General features: G+C 40.7%; 1 protein-coding gene across 1 annotated transcript in view; it reads right to left on the minus strand.

Annotated features, from left to right (window-relative positions):
- Nucleotides 1-221: 221 nt before the first annotated feature.
- PNCK (pregnancy up-regulated nonubiquitous CaM kinase) overlaps nt 222-12,375 on the minus strand; it is a 47,970-nt gene continuing 35,816 nt past the window's right edge. The window contains exons 6-12 of the mRNA XM_075835363.1: nt 11,474-11,597; nt 10,947-11,022; nt 9,762-9,874; nt 7,696-7,774; nt 4,372-4,459; nt 1,873-1,995; nt 222-1,442 (exon numbers count right to left, since the gene is read on the minus strand). Coding sequence (XP_075691478.1) covers nt 1,879-1,995; nt 4,372-4,459; nt 7,696-7,774; nt 9,762-9,874; nt 10,947-11,022; nt 11,474-11,597 — 597 coding nt within the window. The 3' untranslated portion in view covers nt 222-1,442; nt 1,873-1,878. The remainder of the gene's footprint in view (nt 1,443-1,872; nt 1,996-4,371; nt 4,460-7,695; nt 7,775-9,761; nt 9,875-10,946; nt 11,023-11,473; nt 11,598-12,375) is intronic.

The following is a 12,375-nucleotide window of genomic DNA, read 5'->3' on the forward strand; positions in this document are numbered from 1 at the left end:
ATATATTCTAGCAAACTCTACCGCTTTATATTTGGTATGCGAGTTATATTATCTTGGGAGTTCCGCACTTTCCTTATCTATGGTTATGTTTGAGTAATAAGAAGTATATCTCATGTACATTGATGAATGGTTTTAAACATGACGTGAATCCTTGTATGGCAATGAACTGATAGAAGCTCCATTTTGTTTCACTCGAAAGAAAAACGCAACAAATGTGAGAGTAGGATTTACAGGTCAGCACTTATTTAATATATTACAGTAAAATCACGAGTACACTCTTCCAGGGACTAAACCACAGTCCCAATACACCAATAACTATGTGTTTCATAAGGACACCAGAAGCCTAAGCACACTGTCAACATTTTTGGCACATCTTCACTGGGGGAAGGGGTTTTCGATGAGTGTTGGTGAGTCCACAAAGTGTTTCATGAAAGTGTCTCCTCAACATAGATGTCACATCTTGACAAGGAAGCATCGTGACAACAGAAGGAACTCTAGGTCTGTGGTTTGGCACAAAGACCCCAGGGTTTACAATGACGGCAACACTTTTCCACTAGAAGTTAAACAGCCAAGACATCCAAATCCAAAGAAAATTCAGCTCATGATCTTCCCAGCCTCCCAGGTCCCGATCATATGGTCTTAATGGTCTCTTTTGTCTTCATTTTCAGCCTCTCCCTACTTTCAAGTCTCAACAGTGAATTGTCCTTGACATTGAGACATCTGTTATTCTACACACGTTCTTGTGTCTCATTCAACGTTCCTTTGTTTTTTTTCATGGGGGAATCTACGTTATTAGAATAAAATATTAAAATGTATTGTTTGAGTAATTTTTAAGTAATGCAAAGTTAACCTTGGCGTTGACTACAGCATATGAAAAGAATTGCATTGGTGACCTTAAACACGTGAGATCCTTGTGTACCAGATATGGCTTTAAGTACTTTAACATTATGGTTCATGAGCTCAGAAACTTTCAATGAGGACCATTAGGTTATCATTATGGAAGGTCCAGAGTCCTGATATTATTAACTCAAGAACGGGGCTTCAAATGTGAATAATAGAACTCTAAATTTTCACTGGCACGGTACAATGTTCCTGGTTCCATGGTCATCTTCATCATTGCTCACTTCGATGGAGGGTTGGTCACCCAGCTAGTGAATCCTCTTTGTCTCGTTCTGTTTATGGCCCTTTCAATGAGGAGACAATGGGAATCAATCATGCTAAAGTGGTGTTTATGCTCCATCTCAAGAACCTCTCAATAAACTGGGGCCAGCTGAAGGGGCAGGAAGTTAAAGGGGGCCGTGGTGGGCTAAGGGAAGAACAGCCATTGGCCGCTGAAGGCATCATGCAGACAGGTGTCACCACAAGCTCATGCAAGGGTGTAGTGCCTGACACGGAGATCCCTGGTACAAGGGTACTCCAGACGTCAAGTCTTTACTTTCCAGCTGTGAGAAGGAAAGAGAAGTAAGAATGTCAGTAACCAATAATATTTCAGATAAGGAAAAATATTTCTTTCATATCATCTTCTACGGAAATGGAGGAAGTAAGAAGAATCATGTCATGACATTAGCATTTCCTGTAGTTTGTCTTTGACTCTTGCAGTACCACCTCTGAGCTGTTTCATGTTACAAAGCACTTATAGGGGTCCTAAACTTTATAGTCCTGATCTCGAGGTGGATGGGAAAGAAAGGATTTGTTTACATATATGTCTTCAGTAGGACGTTCCCATAACATTATGGATGAAAGGCATGTAAACATATGAAACTTTTGATAATATCCATAAGACGGGCCTTACGACATTTGAAGGACAAATTTAAGGTTCTGCCTCCTCCCTACCGAACATCTGATCCTAAAACCAAGTCTTCATCTTCTCACCTTTAATCACCATTTATCCTTCTCATCCGCGACAGCTTCTCCTTGTCTTTCTTCCGTTTCTGTCTCGGCACTTTGACCCATCTTAGTGATATGGCGCAGAAATGACGTTGCATTAAAGGCCCTCTAAATGGATAAATGAAGACATATTTTGCCATTACATAGCTATGGGTCATGACAAGTATAAGAGTAAGGGTCAGTTCAAACTGAGTTTTTTTACACGGAAACCACGTCGGAAAACGCGCCAAAAACGTCCGAAAATGCCTCCCATTGATTTCTCGCAGGAAAAAGAAGGGACATGCCCTATCTTTGGGCGTTTACGTCTCTGACCCACTATTGGCATCAATGGGAGGCAGAGAGACCGTATTTGGCAGCGTTTTTTGCCCGCGGCGCTCAATGGCCGCGGGCAAAAAGCGCCACCAAAATCGACATGCAGGCAGAGCAAAATCGGAATTTTGAGGAAGATTTTCTGCCTGCAAAAAACTCAGTGTGAACCCAGCCTTAATTTTACTTTATGTTCTATTTTAAGTGCTCCCCAATTAATTCTACAGTTTGTCACATTTGACTTCTTCTCAATGCCAAGAGCTTTAGTATCTGCTAAAAGCTGGCAAGATATGGTACACCATGATGTACTATTTTTAGACTTCCTCATATTGAAAAATATCCCTGAGCTCCCTACGATGTTTTCATTTCAATACTAAGTAATTTGCTTTCATTACCGCTATTAATGTCTTCAAAGCCGTGAAGGGACTTGGACCTTTTCATCAGAAGAACATTGAGGACCTTATAAATAAATTACTCTTTATACCTCTATAAACTGTATCAATCCTCAGTGTCAGGAAACCACTTCATCAAACCTTTCATCTTGTCCAAAATGAATAGGTAAAACACCATTTATAGACTAGGTACCTAATATTGCCGAAACGCTACTGTGGTAGACATCAACCTGTCCTTTAAACACCCAACTAAACTGAGATCTTGAAGAAGATATCTCTACTTGACATAACATATTCCCTTCGTCAGGTTTTTATAGGCTGCACAAACGGTTTCGTCAGCCGCCGAACAAGTGTTTGGTTATTTGTTGGCTGATCGCTGCCTTGTCTACACTGGGCAATAATCGTGAACGAGCATTCGTAAAAGCGCTCATTTGGCCGATTATTGGCCCATGTAAAATGGCCTTAAAGAGGCTCTGTCACCAGATTTTGCAACCCCTATCTGCTATTGCAGCAGATAGGCGCTGCAATGTAGATTACAGTAACGTTTTTATTTTTAAAAAACGAGCATTTTTGGCCAAGTTATGACCATTTTTGTAGTTATGCAAATGAGGCTTGCAAAAGTCCAAGTGGGTGTGTTTAAAAGTAAAAGTCCAAGTGGGTGTGTATTATGTGCGTACATCGGGGCGTTTTTAATACTTTCACTAGCTGGGCGCTCTGAAGAGAAGTAACATCCTCTTCTCTTCAGAACGCCCAGCTTCTGACAGTGCAGATCTGTGACGTCACTCACAGGTCCTGCATCGTGACGGCCACATCGGCACCAGAGGCTACAGTTGATTCTGCAGCAGCATCAGCGTTTGCAGGTAAGTCGATCTTACCTGCAAACGCTGATGCTGCTGCAGAATCAACTGTAGCCTCTGGTGCCGATGTGGCCGACACGATGCAGGACCTGTGAGTGACGTCACAGATCTGCACTGTCAGAAGCTGGGCGTTCTGAAGAGAAGAGGATGATACTTCTCATCAGAATGCCCAGCTAGTGAAAGTATTAAAAACGCCCCGATGTACGCACATAATACACACCCACTTGGACTTTTACTTTTAAACACACCCACTTGGACTTTTGCAAGCCTCATTTGCATAACTACAAAAATGGTCATAACTTGGCCAAAAATGCTCGTTTTTTAAAAATAAAAACGTTACTGTAATCTACATTGCAGCGCCTATCTGCAGCAATAGCAGATAGGGGTTGCAAAATCTGGTGACAGAGCCTCTTTAAGAAACGAGAATAAAGAGGACATCCCTATGTAGGCACCAGCAATATAGGCCCATAGAGATAACGTAAGCCACACTAATATATACTTATGTATGTAGGATATCCTGAAGCCACAGAAATACCTAGATGCATCGTGTCCATGGTTTCTTCACTTCATCCAAAATGTGTTTGCCTTTGTATCTTTTTCCATTGGAATTCCACAGGCAGATTGCTGCACATGTATTTTCAATTTAATGATATCAGATTAAATACTATGATCCTAGTGATGTATAACAAGATCTCTACCATGACCAGTGGACAAAATTTCGGTCTACCATAACCAATCGTTTTAGTTGCATACACGTAAAGATAATTGGTAATCATCTTTTATTGTCAGATCATTAAATTGGTTCTTTGACCCCTAAGGTAATCTTCACATGTGGTGAAGTTGTTGTGAACTTTAGGTGTGGATTTGTAGGCTGGAGGATAAGGGTAACTGACTTTACCACCATTACCACTAATCTAGACTCAACTCACCTTCCATTGACTTCGTGCAAAATTTTTCTGGATCTGTTCACTGACAGACCCATGGATGTCTCTTTCTAGAGCAGTGTCTCCAGAAATCCTACAGAATATAAAACAGATTATGTTGATCTCACATTCAGTAGCACTTCGTCAGCTATTGGACCTGTGTAGAAGAAAGGGACAGCTCTCAGGGTATGTGGGCTCCTAGGCAACAAAGTAACAGTGAGACCCATGTCGAGCCCCGCTCTTGGCTTGGGAAGCAAAGAGCATATTTACCAAGATTGCCATGGGCTCCCAAACCATGTAGGCCCTGGCATCTTTCCAGGTTTGTCTGGTGCCTGAAAGAAAACCGTGGGAATTTTGGCGCCTGATAAAATGTGGGTTTGGAAGTATTTGTGGTAAATACAGGTCCTGGTTTACTTAAACCAAAATCATTAAACCAAAGCAAATGTTTAGGAACACTCCAGCAAACTGATACACTGTAATATGCTTAGTGCAGTGTCTGAGGAGGTCCTGTCATGCACCACCCCCTCCGGCCCTGCACTAAACATAGCATAGTATTTTGTCTGGAATTTTCTTTTCTATTTCTAAGAAGATTCTACTGTATGATCACAATGTAGTCTAAACCTGATATATACCATTTTCATAGTCTTCCAGCTGGTGGAACTGCTTTAACGTGATGGTGCCGCCTGACAAAAGAGTGATGGTCCAGAAGATACGACATGTGTGTATATAGAAGGCATAGACAAAAAATAAAATAACTGCAAGGTCTTGTTGAAAATTCCTACTTTGTGCAAACAGCTCCTATGCTGTGTCTCCATGGTGACAGACTACACACAAACCCTGTGTGTAGTCTGATCCTGCAGTCAGGAGTTATTCTCCTCCAGGTGGTGGAAGTAAAGGAGTATCACGTGACTGCAGGATCCAACTATACTGGGTTTGTTTGTAGTCTGTAACCATGGAGACACATAGACCTGCATAGGTTCTGCATAACATCACCTGTATACATTGAAATAACTCTCTATTACCATCACAACTTTTTGGAGGCAGCAGGGTGTATAATACCATTGAGGAGCCAAATTCATTGCACTGGAAATAGAAGTTTTATCATGGAATGTGTGTGACTCACGGCTGCTGCTCTAGGACTGCTGTGTCCGTATTAAATTATATTTCTATCTAATGATGGAGTTTTACTTAGCTGGGGGTATGAGCAGGGAATCATTCATCAAGTGGAACGGCTTCATGACTCCAATAAATATAAAAGTATAATTTACTCTATTAAATGTCTTCTATTTACTCATCGCATAAAACAGAAAAACTCATTTCATTACATTGACTCTTGAAACTTTCCCAGAATGCAATAGGGGCATGCTGGGAGATGTGCCAAGCACCACGGGGCCAGGGGATGCTGGTTTATTGTGACAGATGAAGATGTATTTTTCTGATGCTATTTCAATACAAACAAAAGAGAAGAGAAACATCGGGGAACGCAAAAGATAATTAGTAGTAAATTAAAAAAACAAGATTGGGATTTCCAACTTATACAGAAGCCTCAGCTACGGGGGCATTTTCCAGAAAAATGGGTGGAGGGTAAACAGGGCCAGTGTCGATGCGAGGGCCCACTGGGCTTGGAGGGCCGATGGTTATCTCGATAAATGTGTTCTATACTTGTTAAGCTGAGTGTATGGTAGACAGGGAGCCCGTACTTCTCAACATTTCAACGCCAAGTTGTGGGACATTTTATGACCCGCCCTTTCTGACCCCCAAACTGCCCCAGTTTATGCAAATTTTATAGTTTATTCAAAGTCACTGCGATCCAGGTTGGTGGTCTTTTAGACCTGTTGGAAGGTATTGGTACTCTGTTGCCCAAGGGTCAACATAGTCGACCCTGGGAGGAATATAGGTACAATTAAAATACAATTATAAAGCTAAAAAATAACTGTAAAAATATTCTAAAAAATAAATTAAAAACTGGAACAGTGATATAAAATGGCACTTTATGCAGTAGCGTCCAAGAGAGACCCTCAGACATTGCAAACTGACCTGCAACTTCTAACTCTCCTGTTGTTGTAATACAACTCTTAGCATGCCCTGATAGCCTCAGTCTGGCAGGACATGCTGGGAGCTGTAGTTCAACAAAAGCTGGAGAGCCGCAGGTCGCAGACGAGTGCTGTAGGTTCTCTTCACTGTTGTGCTGGGTTTGGTTGCACTGTGGTTCCGGTGTTTTTGATGGCAAGAATAACATAGTCTAACTATTTATACCCTCAAAAATACTGGAAACCCAACGAAAACCTGATGGACCTCATTATAAGTCAATAGGATCGATTGGTTGGGGTTGGTTTGAAAATAGATCCATCGTACCTGCCATAGCTCCGTTAGGAATAGATGCCTAGACAAATAATCCTGTATACACATCCTGGTCCCTTTACTGAACCTACGCTTACAATTCTATTCTGCTTCTTTTGATAATAGTTGTATGTAAGGGACTAACTTCTAATTGTTAGAAGACCAAAAGGTACTAAAAATCTCTCTATCCTAGTCATTAAAGGGTAACTAAACGTTCGACAAACTTCTGACATGTCATAGTGACATGTCAGAAGTTTTGATTGGTGGGGGTCCGAGCACTGAGACCCCCACCAATCGCTATAACACTCATTTGAGCGCTCGGAGTACGGGCTCATAGACTTTCCATTGACCCCGTACTCCAATAAATCGATTTCCGAAAAAAGCTGAATAGACACTAAGCGGCTGAACGCTCACATGAGCACTTCTGATGCTTCTTTTTAGCGATTGGTGGGGGTCTTAGTGCTCGGACCCCACCAATCAAAACTTCTGACATGTCACTATGTTTGTCGAATGTTTAGTTACACTTTAAGGCTGTATGAGAAAAAAGGGTTTGCTTTTTTTTTACCCGTAAACAGCACCACCACTACCTATAGGCTGTTGCTGGTATTGCAGCTCAGCCCTTTTCACTTAAATGGAACTGCGCTGCAATATCAGACACAGCCAGTGGACAAGAGTGGCGCTGTTTCTGGGGGAAAAAAAGCAGACTGTTTTCTAATCTCATAAACCTCTTTAATGGGTGCAGTATTATAGGACGTCAGATATAGCAGAGCAGGGAAAGCAATCATAAGATGTTACTGAGCAATCCACACTGTTTGACTTTTGGCACAGGACTTTAATACGTGCTTGAGAATAGCGGATGTTATAAGAGGTTTGTTTTCGTAGTTTATATTGTGGCTTCTCTGTGTGTCTTGGCCGGGTGCCTGGAGCTAGGACGACCATGATAAGTTCATGGATAGAGGAGCAGATGAAGGCTCAGCGTGGCTGACTTACCATGGATGCTGCAGCGCCTGTTCACAGCTAAACCGCTTCTCTGGCTCCCTCTCCAGCAGGTGCCGGATGAAATCTTTGGCTGGAACACATATTAGGAGTAGTTGTCACATACTGATCATACTGACCCTGTGGTATGTGACAGTTCACAATTGGCTGTGTGTTATTCATAAGTAGGACAATATGTGGTGCTATAAACTGCATATGGACAGGACAAGTATATAGTCTATAAGACTAAGAAGATTTGGAGTTTTTTTATAAAAGTCGTAATGACTGTAGAATGAAAACTTATGTAACTTTCTTATATCTTTTATTTCAATGCCTTAGCTCTTTCAAAATCTAAGCTTCTTTCAATGAATAGAAACATTCATTATTTACATTAAATACATGTCCTGATCATGTCCAACTGACACATTTGTTAAAGAGGTTGTCCTCTTTTGACAATTTCTTTTTGCTATAATGGTCCCCTGATGATCTGCTGTAATCGGTGGTTGAACCTGGTAGCAAGTGTGCAATTCCCCTGCAGCACCACCACAGGTGACATGAAGTATTACATGGTGCCCGTTGAAATAACGCATTTCAGGTCCTCCAGAGTGAGAGCCAATCTTTATATCTGCTCTTTTCTCTAATAAAGTCCTAAATGTCCACCTATTAAAGCAAAGTTCCATAAAAAGGTTATTTGATAATGTTTTTCGTTTTTTCACCTGTGTCAGCTTGACATGATCAGGATTGGGTTTGAACTATTAGATTAAATTGATTGCAAAAACAATAGAAACACACCACCTCTATGCTAAGGGCACTTTCAACACTTAAAACAGAACCCAAAAGTTTACAAGATTTGAAGATAGAGCCCACCGTTATGCCTCATAATAGTGAGATGACTATCCTACAAGAGAGTACAAAGATGATCTATTTACAATCAGCTATCCCTACATTCCTCCATATCTCTTCTTCCATCTCTTTAAAGGCGTTTTCCTAACTGGACATCCATGTTCATATAACCTATTAGGGCATATGGGTGTCATTGATAAGGTTTCCTGCTCGGGACCCCCCTCAGAGAAGAGCCACTGCAAAAAGCAGCTCCTATTCTGGTGGACTCAGCATAAACATATTACATTTAAAATGGACACCGTGAAATACTACATTTCCTGGAAATGTGCAGCTGCCCCTTGGGGTTTCAGCAGCCCGACTACCGACAATCAGTTTCCTTTCGAGAAGGGCTGTACAAATGGGTCAATCTCTTTTTAAAAAAATGATCTTCTTCATTGATTCAATGAGAGTCTCGAGTCTCATCTCGATGTTGGATTGGTAAAAATATCATGTGTCTATGGCCACCATTAGATAGAAACCTAATAAAGTCTTATACATCAAGAATATGCCAAATATTAAGGTAGCAAATGTCTAAAAGCGGAGGAAATGCATCAAGAAAGATTCTTATCAAACACAGAAATTCTCTTAGATGACACCTGTGTTCTTCTGCTAGGGCGACTTTCAAGGAATCATTCCCCGGTGTACCTCCTGAGGAAGAACCTCTAGGAGTACTGGCACCTCAATTCCCAGGAGATCTCATTATTTCATCTATTCCAGACAAGACCTTACTTATTTTCTCTGTCTTACCCTTCCTTGAGATTTTCTTGGTTCTGGCTGGATATAGAAAGGTTATCCTTTTACAAACATTAAGTGAGTTTAAAACACTTGGCTCGGAAAGTGTCAGGAACATTACATGAAAGGTTATTCTGTTCTGAGGGAAGTTCTACCAGAGAAGAGTAAAACACTAGAAGACTGATGGACACAAGGGCGTATAAACCAGAGAGACTGGGGCTCTTGGAAAGAGGAGGCCCATGTCTTGTTGGTCCTATGCCTTTACTACTGGTTGGCAAGAACCCGTGCAGGACTCCTCTCTACAGAGGGTGCAGAATTGGCCGAAGGGCCATGGAAAGGGAAACAAAGACCAGGCCCTTCTGTCCTGAGTGGCACATAACACGGGGAGGGCAATTTTGATCTTTGCCATGGAGACCCCTCTCGTTCATGTACGTCACTGACCGGACACATGCACGGGGGTACTGTACCTGATTCAGAAATATCATCCCAGTACGGAGAGTCAAATTCAAATTCTGCCTTTAGAATCTGATTGAATAGTTCGGAGTCATTTTCGTCATAGAACGGTGGGTATCCACAAAGCCTGGAAATTGGAGACATATGGGATTTAATGACCACAGCAACAATATCCAATGGCCATTTTAATTCAAGGTTGGATCAGGACTCTTAATGATCATCTGTGCCTCTATAGAAAGCGGATTACCTCTGAATAATGGAGATTACATTTAGTCTGGGTGGATTATCTATAAAATTCTAGAGATTAACAGGGAGTGAGGGAGGATTACCTATACAATGAATTTTAATTGTAGTGATTTTTCCGGTCATTATTATTACTATATGTTGTACGGGTCAGGATTTTTATTAAAATGAGCAACCGCTATCCAGGAGTCTCCACCTCCACTCTGCACAGCCTGCAGTAAATTTACTCCCGGGTGAAGAACGTGGTATTAGTTTTGCACTGTATGGCAGTATTATTTGTAGACTATAGTTTGGCCATAGTTTTGTCTTTCCTCTATGTTGGTAATGTATAGCCGATTAATTTGGGCAGTATATAGCACTGTTATTTGGTCACTGTATGTTTACTATGTAGTATCAATATACTGGTATTTGGCACTATATGGTGGTTTTATGTGGCATAGTATGGCAGAATTTTTTGGCCAATATTATAATGTTTTTACTTTATATTTTTTTATTTCCACACATATGGAAGAAAGCTCCCACACATCTGGCTCACGGGCTCAATCCGGCCATAAGTGCACATTTTCATACAGTGCATGTTTTGCAAAGGGCGCCGTTAAGCCTTTTTGCAAATCTTGGTTACATATGACACAGAAATGTTAATGGTATATTATAAGGCATATAACATCTTGCATCTAACTGCAAACACCTTGACATCTTATAATCAGGAAATCCATGTATAATAAGACATATGGTGTATGCATATATATATATATATATATATATATATATATATATATATATATATATATATATATATATATATATATATATATATATATATGAGAGAGCGGTATTCCATGTTTCTGTAATGCTGGGCAATGATTTCCTCCGTGTATTTGTACAGGAGAGAAGTGCACAGAGTATTACAAATATAATGTATCTCATGAGATATTAAATCCAGAAAATATATTTACAGAATGTAAGAGATGACCCCGATGGCCCAAACATCCACAGCTTTTCCATATGGCTTCTGCTCCAGCAGTTCAGGGGCTGTAAAAATTGAGAGAAGTAGCAAATTAGGTCTACTGGGGCTGAACTGTAACATTACAACAACTCTCGTGCTCCACACAACTGGTTTCCAACATATCAGTACTAATCCATAGCCATCTCTGGAAGATCAACGCAAGTTATCTATACACACATGCCCCTAAAGCAGAGACTGGATATTCTACATACAGTACATGAAATGCTATGTTCACCTTTGAAGATCATTTTACAATTTATATATACTGCCTGTATTATCTAGATCTGCTTTTACAGTCCTGCTGGTTGTCATTGGAAACTGTCGGCAAGTATGTTGACAGACACGCCCCCAAAAGTCCAACTGAGTTCTGCAGAGTTCTGATTGTTATGATGGCAAATATGATATAAAACATTTAGACTACAGAGTACTAAATCGTCCAAGTTGTCTTAAAAACCACTAGATGACTAGAGTTCTTACCTACATAACCTGGTGTCCCACAAGCCGTGGCCATCATCCCACCATCTTCAATCTTTGAGAGGCCAAAGTCGCTGATCATGATCTTTGAGTCCTCAAAGGGAGTTGCATAGAGCAGGTTTTCGGGCTAAAAGCATAAAGGATAATAGGAAGTATATGGTGGCATCATTCATAATGTAAAAAACCTTGCACCTGGGTCATATGTTCTATGGTCATTTATATTATTCAATGGTTTATTGACTTCTATTCCATAACAGAAGGAGCTCAAAAGGCAAACAAAGAGAAGAATAGGTTTTTAGGATGGTGGTCCTTGTCTCCTACTTCTTATTCCTTGAGGAGCTCCTTGTGGTGTAGAGAGGGAGAGCAATGCACAGGTTCACACTACCCATGGTACCCCTACTGCCTGCAAGAAATGTCTCTATGATAAACGGTCTGAACAAAGAATTGATGGTCCTCCATAAATAACAAAAATCAAAATAAGGTGCCTCTGTGCATTCTGCATTCTGGTTCTAGTTTACATGAATCTATGCCCAACTCCAATCAGGGACAAAAGGACCTGGCATGGATTCCCCTCCACCTTCACAGGATACCCTCATACACTTTTTTGGAGGCCCATTGGAGATTACACTACCGATGATATTACCACTCTCCATAAGTTCATAGTAGAAACCTCCATGTTATATGGAAGCATACAGGCATTTGTTATATTACTGACTCCACAGCTGTTCATGCCCATGAAGCCAAGAGACCTGTATGTGAATTTGGTTAGCCTGGCAGCTCATTCATATTGTGCAGAAGAGTGGAACGGGATGATGGAGATATATAGAAGTCCTGGTGCCGTTACTTCTTCCTATGGTTTTTGTGTGTATATATATATATATATATATATATATATATATATATAT

The sequence above is a fragment of the Rhinoderma darwinii genome, chromosome 8 (genome assembly GCF_050947455.1).
Source record: "Rhinoderma darwinii isolate aRhiDar2 chromosome 8, aRhiDar2.hap1, whole genome shotgun sequence".
In the NCBI taxonomy this organism is placed as follows: domain Eukaryota; kingdom Metazoa; phylum Chordata; class Amphibia; order Anura; family Rhinodermatidae; genus Rhinoderma; species Rhinoderma darwinii.